Source organism: Erythrolamprus reginae, chromosome 2, assembly GCF_031021105.1.
Source record: "Erythrolamprus reginae isolate rEryReg1 chromosome 2, rEryReg1.hap1, whole genome shotgun sequence".
NCBI classification, from domain to species: domain Eukaryota; kingdom Metazoa; phylum Chordata; class Lepidosauria; order Squamata; family Dipsadidae; genus Erythrolamprus; species Erythrolamprus reginae.
In genome coordinates, this window is record NC_091951.1 from 168614255 (window position 1) to 168637168 (window position 22914).

General features: G+C 39.9%; 1 protein-coding gene across 7 annotated transcripts in view; it reads right to left on the minus strand.

The window, feature by feature from the left end:
- The window catches only part of HELZ (helicase with zinc finger), a 174657-nt gene extending 154737 nt beyond the window's left edge, over window positions 1-19920 (minus strand). For 4 of the 7 annotated variants that reach the window (XM_070740333.1, XM_070740332.1, XM_070740331.1 and 1 more), the window contains exon 1: window positions 12644-12666. In XM_070740333.1, the coding sequence (XP_070596434.1) occupies window positions 12644-12646 (3 nt within the window). In that variant the 5' untranslated portion in view covers window positions 12647-12666. Of the gene's footprint in view, window positions 1-12643; window positions 12667-19812 lie in introns of those variants that run through there. The other 3 variants (XM_070740336.1, XM_070740335.1, XM_070740334.1) reach the window with 2 other exon arrangements.
- Between the last annotated feature and the right edge of the window lie 2994 nt (window positions 19921-22914).

Here is a 22914-nt window from a genome sequence, read left to right on the forward strand (position 1 = left end):
GGCGAACGGCAGGTGGCCGGGCGAAAGACGGGCGAACAGCGGGCGGGCGGGCGACCGGGCGAGCGGCGAGCGAGCGGCCGGGCGAACAGGCGAGCGAGCGGCCAGGCGAACGGCAGGTGGCCGGGCGAACGGCGGGCGGGCGAACGGGCGGCCGGGCAAACGGCGGGTGGCCGGGCAAACGACGGGCGGGTGCCTATGGGGAACGGTGGCCGCCAGCGCTGCTGCAGGAGGACCCGTGTCCAAAGAAAGCCGGTGAGAGGGGTAGTTTTTGGCTGTCCATAGCCAAAAATGGTGTTTTTACTTCCGCACCGCTACATCGCGGAAAATTGATTTTCGCGGGAGGTCTTGGAACGTAACCCCCGCGAAAATCGAGGGAACACTGTACTGCACGAGTCAAAAAGAGGGCGGGCAAAATATTTACTGCCCCCTCACATCCTGGACACAAATTGTTTCAACTCCTACCCTCAAAACGTCGCTACAGAGCACTGCACACCAAGACAACTAGACACAAGAACAGTTTTTTCCCGAACGCCATCACTCTACTAAACAAATAATTCCCTCAACACTGTCAGACTTTCTACTAAATCTGCACTTCTATTCTACTAGTTTTTCTCATCATTCCTATCACCCATTTCCTCCCATGTTGACTGTATGACTGTAACTTGTTGCGTATATCCTAAGATTTTTATTAATATTGCTTCTTCATTGCTTATTTGACCCCTATGACAATCATTAAGTGTTGTACCACATGATTCTTGACAAATGTATATTTTATTTTATGTACATTGAGAGCATAGGCACCAAGACAAATTCCTTATGTGTCCAATCACACTTGGCCAATAAAAATTCTATTCTATTCTATTCTATTCTATCTGACCTAGACAGCATTTTCTTGCCCTGATTCTCAAGGTCTTTTTCATATGCCACTGCATATGTAAACTGCACAATATTTATTTATCATATATGTCATGTGATTTAATGGTTAAGGCACCAGATATCTAATCCCACTTTAGCCATGAAAGCCGGCTAGGTGACTTTGAGCTACAGGTAGCCACTGTCAGCCCAACTCACCTCATAGGGTTGTGAGGAAAACAGGAGGAGGAAGCAGTATTAGATACGCATTTTAGTTGTTCATAAAAAAATAATGAAGGTGGGTCTGCATTAATTATTAAATTAATTACTTCCTAAACCAATCTGTTTAAGCATATAATAAAAATGAAAATTTGCATTTATAGGGGACAGATTAGAATGTACTGGAAGAATGAAAAAATGAGCAGACTAACCAGTTATTTTGTCAGAACCAAGGAAACAAAAAATAAATTTAGTTATTATCTCTCAGCCTTCATGTACTCGCTTTCATTAGTGTAACTAACATTCATAATGCTTTTCTGAATAACAGAGGAATGTAACTTGATTTAGGATTACCATAAACTCCAGACTTCGATTGGATCCTACGAATATCTCCCAAAAAAATCACTGAAGAAATTAGCCTGTCTTCCCTGCTTTCACATTTTCATTTGTTTTTGCCACACTCTTTTTAGATAAAACAGGAAGTGTGCTAGAAGTCTTCTGATTTTCACCTTCCAGCAATGTATTCAACTGGTAAACAAGAATGTTATCACTGACATTAAAGAAGAACAGATATTACATTTCTCTCTATTGCATGATCTCTCCCACAAAGACACAATATTTGCTGGCAAAGACATTGTTTGCTTTTTAATTATCAAGGTTCTTGCACGGTATGAAAAACTTTACGCTAGTACTGTATATTCAACACTCCTTGTCCAAGGTTATACTGTGATGAAAGTTCTCCTCTTCTACATTCTGCATCTCCTCCTATAACTTGTTTTAAGAAATCTCCTCAACTGTCTAGCAAGGGGGGGGGGGAGGCGGCAATGTGTGTGATGTAAGCAATTCTACTATTAATAGCCAGCTACATTTAATACAAGGTGGCATATGGAAGGGCCTATACAGTATATGCTTTGTTCAAAGAAGGCACAACACAAATGCAAAGAGTTGTAAAAGATTTTATAGTCATTTAATACACTTACCCATCCCATTCACAGAATGGGACTCTTTCAACATGCCGCAAAGCATAAGCCTCAAGCGTTACTTGCATTTCCATCAGTTCCTGACACAGCTTAAAAAACACATTGTGGGTGTTTGCTTATTATACAGAAATGTCAGTGTTTTGCATTTTCATAAAATCCTTTAAAAAATTTCAAATAATTACATTGCCTCAAAGATATTGGGAACTCTACTGAAAATATTAAGGCAAACAGTTGCAGTCTCACTATAGAATTTCTGCCTAATCTCTAAACTTTTTGAAGCTCTTGAACTCTAAGTTATTCTGATTTTTTTTCCCATTTCACATGGATCAAAACAGCTTTGATTAATTTATGGATGACCTGCAGAACACTGAATACAGGACAAAGTACAGGCTGCACGGGATAAACTGGTTTTTGAAATCATTTTATTCTTGGAACAAGTATAGGTTTCCAATTTGCTATTGGGCACAAAGAAAGTCCTGCTGAAAACATGGTTAAGCCTCTCCAGGGAAAGGTAAAAAGGACAGGCAAGATGACATTTGTATATGTGTTGATATTGATAAATATACCAAAAGGGAGTGGCCTAGATGGTCTTATGATGACCTCCAACTTCCTGTTCTTTTCCTTTCTGCAGATGCCTCTGAGATCAAGATATCTGAGGAACTGCAGCCTCTGTATCAACCAGCCTAGTGTTTGACATCAATTCTTTTCATATGTCTCCCTAATACAGATATGGGCAAGATGCAGCCCAAGGGCCTAATGCGGCCCGCCCACTGTCTGTGACCGGCCCGTGGAGGTAGGTCCAACTTTTCTAGATAAGAACCGGGTGTTCAAGATATAATATATAATATATAATATATAATATATAATATATGATAATAATATATGATAATAATATATGATAATAATATATAATATAATTATAATATAATTAACTCAGTTCTACCCAATAATATACAATATTGGGTAGAACTGAGTTAATTATATTAGTCCAGCCCTCTAAAACCATCCCAATTTCTCATGCGGCCCTATGGCAAAATTAATTGACCACCCCTGCCCTAGAAGGTTCAGGTTGGCCTGAGAAAGCAGGACAAATAGGTCATTTCTTCTAGAGCTCCCATTTAAAGAAGGCCAATTTTATTCCTCATTATCCTGAAAAGTACCATATTTTAAAGGAAAGTACTGTATATTGCTTTCTAAATCTTATGATTGCTGTTTTCAGAGATGGTGGGCGGGAATTGTCAGGCTCAAAAAATCAAGTCTGCACATGAAACTCCAGTTAAAACTGTCATATTACTAATCATGTCAATGCACAAGTATCTTTTCAATTAATCATTAGCAACATCTTGGAGTTAGATAAACATCCATTTAATTCAAATGAGGTTGGACTTAGTTTGCTTGTGGCTACATAGAGATTCTAGGTTGATCCCTCTTTTGACTACACTTCAGGTTCTGCCACTCCTTCTCCTACAGGGATAAAGATTTTCTCTTTGTATATTTATGTTATGACAGTCCTATGACAAATGATTTTATTATGATTGTCCTACAAGCTGCCTAAAAGATGTTCTTCAAGATAAGGCAGAATATAAATGTTTTCAAATCGAATTGATATTTAAAAGGCCTCGAAAGCCAACATATTTGTTTTCAATATATTTGTTCTTTGATTTAAAATCCCAAACTCTAAAAATTAATTTAGAAAAGCATTTCAAGTAAAAAAAAAAACCCACCCATAGGGTGTTTAAAAAAAAAATCCAGGTCCACTTCTGAAGGGAAGGAACATACAGTAATATAAATATTAAACTGTAAAATTGTGAAATGGGCAGTTCCACTTCATTCAATAACCAGAAAATATAAAAGAAATGCTTAAACAAATTATTGCGATATGAAATTACTGTACTCAATCAACTTTAAAATTACAAGAAAATGTAACATTTTTTGATGAATTCTACCTCTATGGAACCTTCCAATTAGCTTTCCTCCAGAGGAACTTTTAAAATATTGAATATTCTCAAATATGTTCTCCATTGCAAAATTAATACAAGGTAAAGGGCCAGCCATTCTGATGGGATTACCTTACATTTTTATACTATGCCAGCATGGGGAAGATAATTGCCAGTTATCAGTAGGCCTTGAAAAATGTTTGACAGATATATTATCTTTCATTATATGGGACAATTTACACTTTCTCAAGGACCAACTGATTCAGTTTGGATTACCAACACAAAAAGAGCCATCTGGAGCATCTGATTCTTTGGCAAGAGCTGTCCCGAAATGAAAAAATCCTGGGAAATCCTTCAACAATCCCATTTGAAACACTTCCAGACATTTTCTGACTGGTCTCCCAGCTCAATAACTTCCAGCAATGCTGATTTTTGAAGATGAGGAAGACTGTTTTATAGAGGGAAAGGGTCACACATTACAGTAGGAATACAAGTTGTCCAGCTCAAACATCAGGAGGCAATCAATTATCTTTGAAGCCAATAACAGAGGCAATGAGCAGCAGCAGCAGATGATGGCAGACTCAAATAATATGGAGCCAGATTCTGCCGGGTCACCCAGAAAAAGGGCTTGTTGACAACCTTGAATGACAAAGCAAAGGCAATCGGCTTGGCAAGGATGACAATGATCTAACTGAACAGTGCCCATAGCTGGGAGCTACTTAGCAGTAGTTACCAGATCTCGGTGTCCACTGTAAACAAGTCCCCCAAATCAGACCTACATTCCTGTATCTTTACTCTCTTGCCAGGGTTTATGACTCAAACTGATTTGTGGAATTCCTTTGTGTTTGAATCTTAGGCTGATACAGAACATTCTTGTCTCTCTGCCTCACCTCACCCCTTTAATCTGAACCTGTTTCCCATTAACTGCCAGTCTTTTAGCCCTAACTCTTGTTTGTTGTGGCTACAATTCTGGGCTGTAAACCTTGGAGGTGGGGGTGTCCCTGGACTCTCTGCATCAAGCTGCATTGGCATGGCTGCATTAGCATGGCTACAGTACCCTGGCTACAGACAAGATCTTGCCTGAGTGTTCTACTGTCTCGTGTTCGTTGTCTGAATTACAATCCCATTATTAAACTAGTTGCAACTTGCTATTATATGATTGCTCAGTCAAGGAAAGGATAACGAATAAGGAGAGATGGTGTAAGAACTGAAGCCAGCGAGGCAGGAATCTCTGATTCTCATGCTTGAGACAGCCATATTGTAAACAAGGGACAGTCCCTCAAAACTGAGCTGTATTTGATTCAAAAAGGGCTCTAGAATGAAATCTTGGAAGCTAGCATACATAGACAGCACAATTCCATTATATTGTTAGACAGATTATTTTAGGTAATGTATACATCCAAACTTGTGTCTGCCAGAGATAGTGTTTAATTGCTTTACTGACTCTGAAAGCCATCTTTGCCCCAAAAGCCTCCAAAACATTCAAAGATTCCTAGGAATACAGGCTTAAAAACAGTGCCATAACAGAACACAAACAACATTAAACCTATATAATCCACTTCTGATTCATTGGGATTGCTGGCCAAAAGTATAACTATTCAAAATGCTGTAGAGATAACTGGAAGGTACGGTATTTTCTCTGGCTGGTGAAAAATTTCAAGTAGATTATTTTGTCATGGAATGCTCTATAACGGAATTACAAGCTTTAATTTTTGTAGCACAGTCAGAGCTAATAAAAGTTTGGGAAGATTTTTATTTCTGTTGCAGTACAAACCAAAATAAAAATGCAATCCAACATATGTCACCAGTATTTTTGTTGTGATCCCAAGATATCTGAAAGTGTACTCCTGTAGAGAGCTGTAATCACAGAAATTTTCTACTTCCATAATAAAATTTTCTATAGAATGGGGGACGGGCTTTCCATTTTTAATACAACTAAAAAAATCAATAATTTCCATATAAATTCAGCCCAAATGAGTACGTACCTTTTGCAATTATAGTTTCCCATGTAAGGTTTAATGAGCCTTCATATATAAACTCATACATTACTATTTTAGGGGAGGTGCCAAGATTGCAAAAGAGAAGCAGCTACAGTATTTATGAGCTGAAGTGGCACAGTGGTTAGAGTGCAGTACTGAAGGCTATTTCTGCTGACCACTGGCTGACTGCAATTTGGCAGTTCAAATCTCACCAGACTTAAGGTTAACTCAACCTTCCATCCTTCCGAGGTCAGCAAAATGAGGATCCAGTTTGTTGGGGGCAATATGCTGACTCTGTAAACCGCTTAGGGAGCATTGTCCAGCACTGTAAATTGGTACATATGTCTAAGTGCAAGTGCTAGTGCTACTAAGCTCCTTTTAATTTTTCTATTTAATCAAACAGTTATTATATACTATTTCCTTTGTATCTATTTTCTAAAAATGTAATAAGTGTACCATGGAAGAGGTGGGTTTAATCGCAAGAACCCACTAAGGTGGAAGAGCCTCTTACCACTTTGGAAGCAAAATCAGCAACAAAATGATTGGTAAGCACAATGTAAAAAGGGCCAAAGGGTGTTCCATCAAGAAACAATGCAGAAGACCCATCAAATCACAGAAAGCAGCAGTAATCAGCCACAAACCCAAGAATTAATGGATATGAAGGATGAAGCATATAAGCCCTTTTCATTCCATGATTATACATTTAGCTGGGATAGCTTGCAAGCTAATATCTTATCATAAAACTACCAGTACATAAAAGACTTGGAATTATGCTATTTCATCTCAACAGCACACAAAATGTGGTAGGCACACCAATTACTGAGTAATACCTATTTTCATATATCTGGAGCAAATTTCTGGCTTAGTATCTTTGAACCTACGAATATCTGTAATTATCCCTTCAGTTAAACTTTACCTGCTAGAAATTATACCTACATAAACAGGCAAAACCACATAAAATCGGCATTACGTAACAGCCAGTTCAATTTATTTTTAATATGAGAAGTGTATCTGATAAAGTTGTTGGAAACATTTGTAGCAGGATTTTATTTTGATCGCTTTGGGATATATTTGTTAGATGATTAATCAAGGGGCTTCTGTATTAAAACAGAAAAGAGTACTCTTGAAGCTAATAAGACTTACAGAACAAACACTCTGCAAGGCTGAAGGCCCTCTAAACAGAGCAAAGGTGGTGCTGAAAAATCTGAGTCACCTTCAAGGAGCCTCTGCTAAATCAGACTCTTCTGCAACCAGAAGGCACTCTTATATTAATAAAAGAGCAAGTATTAATCAGAAGGTTGCCCCCATTTAGTATTAGTCAATACAGTGATCCCCCGCTCGTTGCGAGGGTTCCGTTCCAGGACCCCCCGCAACGAGCGGGTTTTCACGAAGTAGCGCTACGGAAGTAAAAACACCATCTGCGCATGTGCAGATGGTGTTTTTACTCCCGCAGCGCTAGCAAGGAGCCGAAGATTGGGGGCGGCGCGGCTGTTTTAAAACGTCGCCGCCGGCATGGGGGGCTTCCTAGCAGCCCCCCAAACCCGGGTTGGGGGTCCGGGTTGGGGGTCCGGGGGGTGCTGGCAGCCCCAATCTTCGGCTCCTCGCTAGCGGGCAGGCAGACGGCGGACAAGCCATTCGCTGGCGCTGGCTCTCGGCGCTTTTGAGCTGAGTCCTGGAGCGAATTCGGTTCAGGACTCAGCTCAAAAGCGCCGAGAGCCAGCGCCAGCGAACGGCTTGTCCCCGCTGGCTCTTGGCGCTTTCGAGCTGAGTCCTGGAGCGAATTCGGTTCAGGACTCAGCTCAAAAGCGCCGAGAGCCAGTGCCAGCGAACGGCTTGTCCCCGCTGGCTCTCGGCGCTTTCGAGCTGAGTCCTGGAGCGAATTCGCTTCAGGACTCAGCTCAAAAGCGCCGAGAGCCAGCGCCAGCAAACGGCTTGTCCCCGCTGGCTCTCGGCGCTTTTGAGCTGAGTCCTGGAGCGAATTCGCTTCAGGACTCAGCTCAAAAGCGCCGAGAGCCAGCGCCAGCGAACGGCTTGTCCCCGCTGGCTCTCGGCGCTTTCGAGCTGAGTCCTGGAGCGAATTCGCTTCAGGACTCAGCTCGAAAGCGGCGAGAATGAACGGCGTGGGCGGGCGAAGGGCGGGCGGCAGCGAGGAGTTTGCGTGGGCAGTGGGGAAACTCCTTGCTGATGCCCGCTGCTCGCCCTCCCGCCAGCAAGAGGGGGAAGACCCAGGGAAGCCGCCCAGCAGCTGATCTGCCGGGCCCCATCTACGCATGCGTGCACATAGAAAAAAAGGGCACGCATGCGTAGATGGTGTTTTGACTTCCGGGTTCAAAAATCGCAAATTACCCTGTTCGCAATGGTTGGGGACGCAATAACCGGGGGATCACTGTATATACTGCTCAAAAAAATAAGGGGAACACTCAAATAACACATCCTAGATCTAAATGAAATGTTCTACTTTCTTCTTCAAAGTTGAATGTGCGCAACAGCATGTGAAATTGATTGTCAATCAGTGTTGGTTCCTAAGTGGACAGTTTGATTTCACAGAGGTTTAATTTACTTGGAGTTATATTGTGTTGTTTGTGTTCCCTTTAATTTTTTGAGCATGTATAACATTTCATTCATATTTGTAGGTCAGGGTTGAGTTGTGAGGTCCTTGATGGTCTTTCAGCTTGGTGGTTTACTTACATGTTTCATTACCAAACTATTATCAGTGCTGAATTTGGTTAAAAAAAAACAACACCTCCACAAGTTCAGGGAACATCCAATGTATACAACTGGAATTATGAAAATAAGGCCAAAGGTTTATCGGTATGGTTGCCTGCCCAGGTTTTACACAAAGCGTCTTTCATTAATTCTGAAATCAAAATATTTTATTAAGTTACTGCATTCCATTGATTTCATTAATTTAATTGCATCCCAATGAATTAATTATATTAATAACTGTTTAAACAAATCTTGGGGACTATAGATGCTTTATAAAGTTACAATGCAATCTGAAATTCCAAGAGAAGCAAAAAAATTCCATTGTGGAAAGTAATATCTGCTTTCTATAACTTTTGCTGCATGCTACTGGCTGCCAAGTTGGTTTTTGTTGTCTGTTATTTTGATTATTTTTCAGATAAAATTTAAGGTCTGGACTCTGAAAACAGGAGAGCATTCCCATACTTTCTCATCCAAGGAAAGAATTTCCAAGGACAAGAGTACAAACCCACAATAGTGGTTTTAGATACTGCCCATTCTCAGTGTTAAAACTACATCTACAAATCTTGTGAATAAATATTCCATTATAGTCATTATGAATTCTAAAAAACTCTTCTGCAGGGGGTAATAACTTCCATCTACTTAAAAGCTGCAGCAATTTTTTTTTCCTGGGGGCAGGGACATACATAGCTCAGGCATCAGATGCACCAGATCTGAGTGATATGAACCAGTTATAGGTTTCAAAGATTTTCATTAACGGTTCTGTGGTCATTACTTGGTGGGCGTGGCTTGGCCTGATGGGCGTGGCAAGGGAAGAATACTGTAAAATCCCCATTCCCACCCAATTCCTGGAGAAGGTTACTTCAAAATCCCAATTTTCTAATGATCAGCTGGAACTCGAGAGGCAGAGAATAGATGGGAAGAGGACCAGTCACAGGTGGTATTTGCCAGTTCTCCAAACTACTCAAAATTTCTCCAGAGCTGGTCAGAACCTGCTAAAACTCACTTCTGATATGAACCAATCACATAAATAGTGTCATAATTATTTTTACTTGTATTACTTAGGGAAAGTTTGAGCTAAGCCTCTCTCCCTTATGTAGGAAATGCAATAATGCACTTGCATTTATTTTAATCAACCAAATGCCATTAAAGCATAAGTGTTCAATTGTAATTTTTTTGTTACCCGTAAATGTATTTACGCCGGTATTTACTAAATATACGGCTTTTCTTTCTAACTGCAGGTTTTAACCTATTGTAGTGCATTGACATACAAATTCCACTTAACCAAATTATTGGTTTGTGCTTCGGCTTTTTCTTCTCCGTATTCTGTAGAATGAAGCAGGATGGTTCAGTGGTTAAAGACGCTGAGCTGGTCAGCTGGAGAACTGACAGCCCAGGTTCGAGACCTGAGCTCTACGCAAATGGGTGAGCTCCCATTATCTGCTCCGGCTCCTACCACCTAGCATTTCAAAAGCATGCTAATGTAAGTAGATTAATGGATACCACTTTGGTAGGAAAGGTAACAGCATTTCATAAGTCTTTGGCACATAGTCATGCCATATGACCACGGAAGCCTCTTCAGACAATGCTGGCTCCCTTGGCTAGGAAACAGATGAACACTGTGCCCTAGAGTTAACACAACTGACAGGGAAACCTTTTATTCTGTAGAACCCTCTATTATCTGCTTATTTTGCCCAACAGAATCATATTAATTTCACCAATGTTAAAAAGACATGCAATGCTCTTTTTTCCCTGCTGACTTTACTGTTACTCCTTTAAGGTAACTGGAGAAAGCAATAGCACCCATCATACTCAATACTCACAATGATCATTAAAACAAATATCGACAAAATTATTTCCAACAACAACGTATAAGAGAGGAGGCTTTAGCTGCACTACCTGCAAAGTGGAAGTGTGACATTTCAGACAGAAAAGATGTAATTTGTGATCTTGAAGTAAAATACAGTGTTTCTCAGTGATAATTGAAGCTAGTCTTGATACTGCCTTAAATGCTATTGGAAAACAATGAAAGAGGAATTCAACACAGTTAAGTCATTGTATGATATAAATGGTTGGATAAAGTAGGCTTTTGGATTGATTCAGGAGGATTTTCCTTATATTTATTATTTGCAGAATAAAGCAGCAAGTATCTTAGAACAAGTCCATGAGATTTACTTTCTACTCCAACAATACTTAAAACTACTGCTGGGTTTTTTTTTGCAGATATTAATTCTCATAGAAAATAGTATAATTCATGCTCTTCCGTGATCAGCCTTGAATAACCAAACAATTATCAGACAGAGACAAGACATTAAATTTTAGTGTAAACCTTAGGCGAAAAATCTCTCCACAACTCCAGAATGTCTGTCAGTAGGCCTGGTCAAGGTAAATGCTTATCAAGGTTTTTATATATGTTATGGGAGTAAATATAAATTATAATGTTATTCTAAAACTAAGTGCACTGCTAGTTTTGAAACGGAAAATTTGAAACGAGTCTGCGGAGAGGGGCGGCATACAAATCCAATAAAATGAAATGAAATGAAATTTAAGAGATTTATATTTACCCAAATAGTGAAAGATGGATTTTTTCCCATTTTTAAAAAGAAAAAAGTTATTAGGTATATAAGAAACTCAGAACATAATCTGTCATGCTTGATTAGTAAAGTTCATTTTCCTACTATTCTGAGATTATTTTTACATGTTTTCATATTAACTATAGTTAAGGGTCTTATATAACAGCAAATCAAGTTTGGCTTTGGCTTTCCAGACTCTCACGCCCTTTGTTCAGTATCCCAACTGAAGAATTCCTGGATTTAAAAAAAAAATTTAAGCCTTTTTTTTTAAATGACCAGGTAGAGTCAGGTGAATTGAAGAAATGTCCAGGTAAAGAGTATGACTATTATGAAATGCCACTACAGACAGGGACTTGAAAATAATCTCTCAACCTCAGATCTATTTCACCATTTGTCTGATACAAATAGTCCTTGATTTATAACCATTGATTTAGTGACCATTTGAAGTAACAATACTGGAAAAAAATGACTTAGTGCAGTTTTTCATGTTTACAACCATTGTTAGCATCCCCATGGTTACATGATCAAAATCTGGATGCGTGGCAACTGACATGTATTTACGATAGCTGCAATGCACCAGGGCCAAGTGATCACCTTTTGCAACCTTCGGACAAGCAAAGTCAACAGAGAGTCCAGATTCACTTAACAACTGCAGTGATTCACTTAACAGCTGTGGCAAGAAAGATCATAAAATAGGACAAAACTCACTCAACAACTATTTTGCTTAGCAATAGAAATTTTAGGGTCAATTGTGGTTATAAGTATGCCATATCATAACTTGGGATTGGAACTTCCTGTAATAGTATTTTATTGGATTTATTTTAATAACTGATCATAATTATTTTAGACACTATTACAGTATACTGTTTTTTCTTTTATAGCACATATATGTGTCTCCAGAAGGATACAGTATTTTATTCAATATTTTGTTTGTATCTGGATTTATAGCTGTAATAAAATTAAATTTAACTGAATTATTATTTTTAAAAAACATTTTTTTAAATTGCTCAGAGAGTCAGATCCACACAATATAAAACAGAGAATAATATTTTCCCCTGCCTGTGTCTTTTCAGTACAAAACTTCAGAAAGGAGCAGACATGATGATGATGACCACCTTTTCCTTACCACTTCTGATCCTTAGCTTTGACTCCTAAAAAAATAGCTGCTGCCTGAAAATACATTAACCATCAGTCCAGGCTATTCGAACCAACAGCTGGACCATGCGTTGGGCAAAATAACCACTAAAGATTCCACACTTATAAACTGAGATTAAAGCACAGCAGTTAGACATACTGTTTCCTTAAAAAACAGCAAGTAATAACATCCTAGAAGAAAACATTAAAATTGGAATACCACTTCTGAAATTTTTCTTAAAAGATTATTTCAAGTGCAGACATACCATGATTCGCTAGTCAAATGTAGGTGAAGGGAATTATTGACTCTTTATTTTACAACAAAACTTCCTATGTGAAAGACAAAAGTGTGCAACTGTAAATAATATAAAACCTGTTATATTTTCTCTTCTTTATTATGATCACTGCAAAATGATATGGGAGAAAAGAAATACACTCATAAGATACCTATATTTCCCAACGAACAAGGTTAGATGAATGTTATTTTGGGGCGCTGAATAAGAATTACATATTAGGAAGAATATCATAGCAACACAATTAAAGGCAATACAGTGGTACCTCTACTTATGAACTTAATTCGTTCCATGATGGTACCTCTACTTATGAACTTAATTCGTTCCATGATGGTACCTCTACTTACGAACTTAATTCATTCCGTGACCTGGTTCTTAAATAGAAAAGTTCGCAAGAAGCAATTTTTCCCATAGGAATCAATGTAAAAGCAAATAATGCGTGCGATTGGAGAAACCACTGGGGGGCTGGACGCCCTGTTTCCTGCCACGAGATTCCTAGAGAGGCCCCACAGAGGCTTCTCCCTGCCTTTTCCAGTTTCAGTTTTGGAAGTTCGGGTTTGTAAGTGGAAAATGGTTCATTAGAAGAGGCAAAAAAATCTTGAACACCCAGTTCATATCTGGAAATGTTCGTAAGTATAGGCATTCGTAGGTAGAGGTGCCACCGTATAAGTAAAAGAACTTTATGGCAGTGGTCTACAACCTTTCCGGCTTGGCAGACTGGCAGTGGCCAGTAAGAGGGAACAGATGATGGTTGCACATTCATGCCACTTTCATAAATGCCGCTTTGCGCACATGCACACGCTCACCTACCACTTCCAGTCTGGTTCCGAACAGGCTGCAGCCCAACACTGGGGAACGGACCGAAAGTTGGGGAACCCTGATTTATGGCACACAATCAGATTCCTCCATAGATTTACAATAAAACATGGCAAGAACTGTAGATCCAATTCTTTAAAATGTCCAGTAGTAAAACACTGGCTGAAAAATTCTACAAGATGTGCAAACCTGTAAGTAAAAATGAGTACATACACTAACAGCATGCAAATTTTTATGTCAGGAAGGAACTGAAGAAACATAGATGCTAATAATGATATAAAATATGTGGGTTTTACAACACTCCGTTCTATGCATTTTTCACTGAACTCATAAAAGTAGTAATAGTCTGCGGAGAGGGGCGGCATACAAATATAAATAAATAAATAAATAAATAAATAAATAAATAAATAAATAAATAAATAAATAAATAAATAAATAAAAAAAATTTATTAGGTTTGCATGCTGCCCCTCTCCGAAGACTCGGGGCAGCTCACAACAATAAAAAACAATATTATAGCAAAACAAATCTAATATTAAAAAAGCATATAAAACCCTATCATATTTAAAAACCAAACAGCACATACATACCAAACATAAAATATAAAGAGCCTGGGGGAAGGTGTCTCAACTCCCCCATGCCTGGCAGTATAGGAGGGTTTTGAGTAGTTTACAAAAGACAAGGAGGGTGGGGGCAGTTCTAATCTCCAGGGGGAGTTGATTCCAGAGGGCCGGGGCCGCCACAGAGAAGGCTCTTCCCCTGGGGCCCACCAAACGACATTGTTTAGTCGACGGGACCCAGGGAAGGCCAACTCTGTGGGACCTTATTGGTCGCTGGGATTCGTGAGGTAGCAGGCGGTTCCAGAGGTATTCTGGTCCAATGCCACGTAAGGCTTTAAAGGTCATAACCAACACTTTGAATTGTGACCGGAAACTGATCAGCAGCCAATGCAGGCCACGGAGTGTTGTAGAAATGTGGGCAAATCTGGGAAGCTCCACGATGGCTCTCGCAGCCACGTTCCGCATGATCTGAAGTTTCCGAACACTTTTCAAAGGTAGCCCCAGCTTTGCAATAATCGAACCTCGAGGTGATGAGGGCATGAGCGACTGTGAGCAATGACTCCCAGTCCAAATAGGGCCGCAACTGGTGCACCAGGCGAACCTGGGCAAACGCCCTCTTCGCCACAGCCAAAAGATGATGTTCCAATGTCAGCTGTGGATCGAGGAGGACGCCCAAGTTGTGAACCCTCTCTGAGGGGGTCAGTAGTTTCCCCCACCCCCCAGGGTGATGGACGGACAGATGGAATTGTCCTTGGAAGGCAAGACCCACAGCCACTCCTCCTTCTTGTCTGGGTTGAGTTTGAGTTTGTTGACACCCATCCAGGCCCCAACAGCCTCCAGGCACCGGCACATCATTTCCACTGCTTTGTTGACTGGACATGGGGTGGAGATGTATAACTGGGTATCATCGGCATATTGATGATACCTCATCCAACTGGCCCTGATTGGTTACATACACTCGTACACTAGTAATATTACTGGGTAAAATATTTGCCATGGACTGATATGTTTGTGATTCTACTATAATCACTTGACTTAAGGAATTAAGGAATGTAATTTTAAAAATAGATTTGTCACTCCTATGACTTATGAAAACAATGTTTTTAGCAAAATAGCTCTATTTAGATTCTATTTTAACACTTCTAAAACTAGAAAAATGTGAACTTTAAAAATTATTATACATTAGAAATGCTGATCTTTCATATTAATTACTAAATCTCAAACAGGGAGTTGGTAGCTAAGTTTTATTCTAGTTGAGTGATGACCATCATATGCCTGGTTTCAATTGGAAATCTTCCAGTCAAATTAGATACTCCTTTCTTTTAAAAAAAGGATTCTTAGAAACACTTAAATAAAAGTAGTCCTTGCTATATATACTGTGGTTTATTTCTTACCAGTGAGGATCTCAGATATGGCTTGATTTTGGCCTAGTATTCTTTTTTAACCTAGATACTATACTTTCTTAGCTGTGATATATTACTTATAATGTACGAATCTAACCATGTGAGCATAGCAGTAAGTGGATTTATAACTGTAGCTTTAATTTACTCAGAAATCCCATGAAATTACTAACCAAAAAGCTTTAAAATATTATTCTTTATAAAGTGCTCTTTGTAATAAACAGAACACATTGTCTCTGTGGGAATTCACAAGTTAAAAGAAACTGGGCATTTAGTGCTTTTTATTTCTTTCAAAATAAACATATTTGAACCATAACATGTTTGGGCCTCATTTTCTTTTTTTCTGAGATGTATTCAGAACTTATTGTTATCACAAAGCAAACAAGAGTTCTTCCTGGTAAGTTTATTGAGTAACTACAGTTGGATTACTCTCAGCCGAACCTACCTTACATTCTTACTGCAATGGCAGAGGCAGGTGAGTGAGAAGGAAGAGCATGAGGTCTTAAAGCAACCTAAAGCAGGATATAAATCTCTAAATAAATAAATAGCAGAAGTGGCATCTCTTAAAATGGTCCTGTATTTTCTTCTGCTGAAGAAATGAACAGGTAATAAAATATTTAGTACCTGCAAAGTACTTCTGTATATGTTCAAAAACCTCATGAACAAAGAAATGAATGATATACAGTATATTCTCTCAAAAACCTTACAAGAATTACAATGGTACCCCTACTTACGAACTTAATTCATTCCGTGACCAGGTTCTTAAATAAAAAAGTTTGTAAGAAGAAGCAATTTTTCCCATAGGAATCAATGTAAAAGCAAATAATGTGTGCAATTGGGGAAACCACAGGGAGGGTGGAGGCCCTGTTTCCTCCCAGGAGATTCCTAGAAAGGCCCCACTGAGGCTTCTCCTTGCCTTTTCCATCCCTGTTTCCTCCCAGGAGATTCCTAGAGAGGCCCCACAGAGGCTTCTCGCCGCCTTTTCCGGCCCTGTTTCCTCCTAGGAGATTTCTGGAGAGGCCCCACGGAGGCTTCTCCCCACCTTTTCCGGTTATAGTTTTGGAGGCTCGTGTTTGTAAGTGGAAAATGATTCTTGAGAAGAGGCAAAAAAAATCTTGAACACCCGGTTCTTATCTAGAAGTTTGTAAGTGGAGGCGTTTGTAGGTAGAGGTACCACTGTATCTGAATTAGATCAATATTATTATATGCAGCCACAATCTGATGCCATCTTCCAGATAATTTTGAGTCCCACAAATATATGACAGTAATTATCTTTCACTCTATATGAATTTGTTGCATTATTGCATGTTTTCTCCATTAATTTGCATCTAAAAAAATGTCAAGTAAGATCTTGTTTACACAATCAGATTGGCAAATGTTAAGGGCTTTAGATTTATAAAATAATAACAACCGAGTTGGAAGGAACCTTGGAGGTCTTCTAGTCCAACCCCCTGCTTAGGTAGGAAAACATACACTACTTCAGACAGATGGTTATCCAACATCTGCTTAAAAGCTTCCAGTGTTGAAGCATTCACAACTTCTGGAGGGAAGCTGATCCACTGATTAACTGTTCTGTCAGGAAATTTCTCCTTAGTTCCAAGTTATTTCTCTCCTTATTTTATTTCAACCCATTGCTTCTTGTTCTACCCTCAGGTGCTCTGGAGAATAGGTTGACTCCTTCTTATTTGTGGTAACCCCTGAGATATTGGAACACTGCTATCATGTCTCCCCTGGTCCTTCTTCCGTAAACTCCTTAAAACTCACCTCTGCCGTCAGGCATGGGGGAATTGAGGCATTCCCCCCTCCCCCGGGCCTATACAATATATGTATGGTATGCCTGTGTGTATGTCTGGTTTAATAATGTTGTGGTTTTTTTAAATTTTTAAATGTATTAGATTTGTTGTGAATTGTTTTATTATATGTTGTGAGCCACCCCGAGTCTACGGAGAGGGGCGGCATACAAATCTAATAAATAAATAAATAAATTAAACTAGCCATGCCCAGTTGCTGCAACCATTCTTCATAGGTTTACGCCTCCAGTCCCCTAATCATCTTTGTCGCTCTTCACTGCACTTTTTCTAGAGTCTCAACATCCTTTTTTGCATCGTGGCGACCAAAACTGAATGCAGTATTCCAAGTGTGGCCTCATCAAGGCCTTATAAAATGTATTAGTAGTAGTAAAATCATTATCAAATGTTAGATAATGTTTGGGTTGGAAACCAGCTATAAAAATCAAAGAAAAGGGCTGTATTGCACTAAATGACCTGAAAACAGACCAATTACGACAAAAAACATAAATTCACTATTAGTCTTAGTTTTAAATCTGAAATTTTGCAAGATTTTTTAAAGTCTGCGTCTTTTTAAAATTCTATACCTATTATGAGCAAATTCAAAATAACCAACATTTTAAGCCTTTTATTTCTTCTAACACAAGATACTTTTTAAAAGAATTACGTGCACACACACACAATACTCCCCCCATAGACTTATAATTTTAAGTTGTACTTATGGAATAATGTAACATATTTTTTGCTATGTCTTTACATTTTCTTTTAATTAAAAACTCTTGTCATTTCCAAAACAATAATTACACCATACTAAACACATTTACTCAAAATATTAAATTAATTGCTATGTATTTTCAGTTAGTTAAGTGTGAAATGCAGCCTCAATAAAACTGTATTTTTAATTTTATTTATGCTGTAAAAAAATCTGGGAAAATATTCTCATTTAAATCATAATTGAACAAGTTGAAAAGATGTTTAAATCCTTAGTTTTTGTAGTGCAGATCAATCCATGAATCTGATGACTTAGGTTAAGATCTATGGAAGCTTACACAATAATCTATGTGTATTGAGTACCACTGTGTATTTACTGTGAAAAGTTAAATGATATCAACCATATCACTGAAGATGTTGAGTTTCAAATATTAAGGCCATTTCCTCTTACTTGATTGCAATATGGCTGCCTATTCTTTCAAGCTTTGGCCCTACAAGTTGTAATATCTTCTTAATGAAACTTAATTACTACTTTTAAATTGCTTTGCACAAAAAGTTCAGCTTGTACCAAAAAAAAGTCCCTCTACCTATTGTGAAAATATAGCCTTTCAAAACCATGTCAAAAAAGACAAATTCCAATAAGAAAACTGATTTTAAGACTTTTTTTGCCCTTGTATTTTCATCATTTAATATATTGATATAAAAGCACGTATACCTGTATAAATATGCACATTGATATTTCAATCACAACACTGATATAAAAGTATATTAAAAGTTACAGATTTGATATTTATTATATACACTAAATATAAAATCAGTAACTTTAATGTACGGACGGGTACATTCTTTTCTTATCCCCTCTGCAATTAAACAGTACAATGCTCTGTTTTTGCAACTGCTTTTAAACATTAACTTTTCAAGATGATCTTGCTTAGAACTCTCTAAAAAAGAAATTAATTCTAAAGCTGTGGTCACCAATCTGAGCATTTCCTTCCCAACCCAAGCGTGTTCGATTCCCCACCCTACCCCACCAAAAATAATATATCCCTACTCATAATTTCATTCCAACTTCAGGAACCCAGAAGTTGCTGCTTCACAGAAAACGGGGGGGGGGGGAGATAATAAATACCTACGTGACCGCTTCTTGGTGACGAGAGGGGAGGGGATCTTTCCATTTATAAACGTTTTAAAGAGTTGTTTGTTACTTAAGCCTTCACCAAAAAAAAAGGCCAGAGACGATTCTCGAGGAATTCGCTTTTCCTACCGCCCGCCCTGTTTTTTTTAAAAAAAGGCTTCCTCCTTCGCCCGCCTCGCAAGAGGCAAGTCTCAGTACTTGGCTTCAAAGAGAGGGGGGGGAATAAAAAATACACACAAACACACACACACACACACAAGCACCAGCCCAGCCTTCCAAGGGTGGGATTTTGCGCCTCCAAAGCTTTGAAGGCAATCGCTCGCCTGCTTTAGGAGTGAGCAACCCCGAATATCCGCCTTCCATCGCAACACACATACACAATCTCACACACACACACATACCCCGAAGCAGCACCCCGGCGGCGCCTCCGCGTAAACAGCTCAGCCGCCACCCGCCGCCTTCTCTTCCCCGGGCTGCCACTTCTGCAGGCCCCTCCGCAGGCGCAGGGCCCTCTCCGGCCAGCCCCGGTCGCGCTCCGCCGTGGAGGGAGGGGGGGGAACGGACGGAGAAGGCTCCCCCTCCTCCACTAATCCCGAGGGACCCCCGCCCCCCGCGGCTTCGGAAGGCCCCTCACCCGACCCCAGCGTTTCCCCGGCGGAGATTTCCCCGTTTTGTCCCTCCGAGTGTTGTTTTTTTTTCCCCCACCAGCCAGCGAATAGGGAAGTCCTGACTTACCTGTCATTACTTTCTACGCCATCTTGGATCCACTTGTCAACGTCCCCCCAAAGCATTGTGGGTAAAAAAGTGTCCTCTTTCCCTCCCCCTTCCTGCCCCCCGCCCCCCGCCGCCGCCGCGCTTCCCCGCCCCTTTTTACTCATCCCACCCACTCCCCCCTCCTCCTTCTCCTCTTCCCCCCCTCCCCTCGCGCGCGCCCGGAAAACTTGAAAAGAGGCGCCCGGATGGATTCTCTGTGGCGAAAGAGCGGGGGAAAGGCGGCGGCGGCGGCGGCTCGAGTGGTTTTGCACCCCGAGCAATGGGAATTAAAAGAGAGGGCAAGATGGTTGGAAGGCTCCAGCGATCAAAGGCCTGGAGACTAAACCGTGTGAAGAAGGGTCCCTCCCTGTCCTAATGTTTCCCTCATATTAGTACCCACCTCATGTATATAAACAGCGTTATTATATCTATGTATACTACGAATAGGTGCTTGACAACATTTAATTAATTAATTGGGCATAGCCAGTCTAGGCAAAAGGACTAGATTACTAGAGCTGAAAGGGACTTTGTAGGTTCTACTGCAGTGTTTCCCAACCTTGGCAACTTGAAGATATTTGGACTTCAACTCCCAGAATTCCCCAGCCAGCAAATGCTGGCTGGGGAATTCTGGGAGTTGAAGTCCAGATATCTTCAAGTTGCCAAGGTTGGGAAACACTGATCTAGTGCAACAAAGCACACACACACCGCTCAGACAGGTGTCCCTACACTGTTTTAGACAAATGGCAGCGTTAAGCGTTTGGCATCACTAGGGGTGACAAGATAGCAGTATATGCATGGCCGTATATGGGGTTTTTAACACTTTTTAGTAATTTGTATAATTTTTAATAGTCATTTAGATTTCTTTACACATTGTTCCATTTATAATGTTGTATGCTGCCCTGAGTCGCCTCGAGAAGGGCGGCACAGAAATCTAATAAATATATACACAGTGGTACCTCTACGTACGAACTTAATTCATTCCGTGACCAGGTTCTTAAGTAGAAAGGTTTGTAAGAAGAAGCAATCTTTCCCATAGGAAGCAATGTAAAAGCAAATAATGTGTGCGATTGGGGAAACCACAGGGAGGGTGGAGGCCGTTTCCTCCCAGGACATGTGCAAAGCCAAAAATCCACTAGCTGGTACATACATACGCACTGGAGCTGAGCTAAGGAAATTGCTTGCGTGCTGGTAGTTATGGCTCCAGGTGCCACCTATGGCACTCGTGCCATAGGTTCACCATCACAGGACTAGACAGTCACTTCTCTGAAATGATAGAGGACATGGGTGGATTGCTCCTACTGAGGCTACCGGTGTGCTGTGTGTGTAGCTTTGGATGTTTTCTGTGCATTGCAGAGTGCTTTTGCTTCTGGGCATGCGCAAGAAGCAAAATCTTGTGAGGAGACGTGTACAGGCACGAGATTTTGGTGATTTTTCTGTTGTGCATGCACAGAAAGTCAATGGGGGAGCAAGATTCATTTAACAATTGGTTTACTAACTTATCAATTGCAATGATTCGGATAACTGAAGCAAGAAAAGTTGTAAAAGGGAGCAAAACTCATTTAACAAATGTCTCACTTAGCAACATAAATTTTGGGCTTAACAGTTATTGTAAGTCAAGGACCACCTGTATCTGGGCAGAAAGGGTTAATGGGTTCCGACTGACTCATAAGCTGCCTACTGAGCAAAAAGTGGTTTGCAGAGATACTCAAAATCAATCTCTTGCCTAATATGTGCGCATTCATACAGTTATTAATACATAGAATTATTTTTCCAAAATATAATCAATTCTGAAAAATATGTACTGACTAAAAATTGCAACCATTTTGCGAATGATTCATATAAATTGGAAAGAGCAGTTAAGTCCAAAATGCAGCCGCACGAGCGGTATTGGGCTTCTAAGGCATGCCCATATCTCAAGATCACTCCGCGGACAGCACTGGCTGCCGATTGGTTTCCGGATACAATTCAAAGTGTTGGTTATTACATGGCATAGGACCAGATTATCTCCAAGACCACCTTCTGCCACACAATTCCCAGCATCTGGTGAGGTCCCACAGAGTTGGTCTTCTCCAAGTCCCGTCAACCAGACAATGTCGGCTGGCAGGGCCTAGGGGAAGAGCCTTCTCTGTGGGGGGCCTGGCCCTCTGGAACCATCTCCTCCCAGAGATTCGCACCGCCCCCACCCTCCTTGCTTTCCGAAAAAGTTTGAAGACTCATCTAGCCAGGCCTGGGGACATTAGATCTCTCTCCCCCTGATCAACGAATGTGTATAGAATAAATTATTGATCGAGTGAATGATAATTGAATGTTTATAGTTTTTAGGATTTTTTAAAAAGTCTTTTAACTATTATTAATTGGATCAAATTTATTTTATTTGTCATACAAATATAGTATTGTATTGTAGTAAGTTTAACATAAGTATAAAGTAGAGATAGAAAAGATTAAAAAAGACATGTGGACAGGAACGGTAGGCACAAAGGTGCACTTATGCACACCCCTTACAGACTCTTAGAAAAGGGGAGAGGTCTGTTGTAGATAATGTAAGATGATGATGATGATGATTATTTATTAGATTTGTATGCCGCCCCTCTCCATAGACTCGGGGCGGCTCACAACAACAATAAAACAATTCAAGACAAATCTAATAATTTAAAAACATTTTTAAAAATGATGTATTGTAGATAATGTAAGGTTGTTTTATTATGTATTCTGTATTTGTTGTGAGCTGCCCCGAGTCTACAGAGTGGGACGGCATACAAATCCAATTAATAAATTAATGAATAAAGTTGTGCTGTCACCCAGAACCTGACTTAGATGTGGGATGTGTTTTTCCCCTATTTTAAAATTGTTATTGCACTATGCTCCACCTAAAAGTAGTTCTAATTGATGGTACTAAAACAAATTTTCATTGGATGGTATATAAATAATACTGCAAATACCTGCCTCTCTGAAAGACTAACCTGCAGCTATTTTTCTCCAACTTTCCAAGGATAACAAATTCTTAAAGACAAACAGCATGTCAGACTTATCACTTAATCTCTAAGATGTCATGCAGTTTCCTGCGAGTGAATGAATTAGTGCATG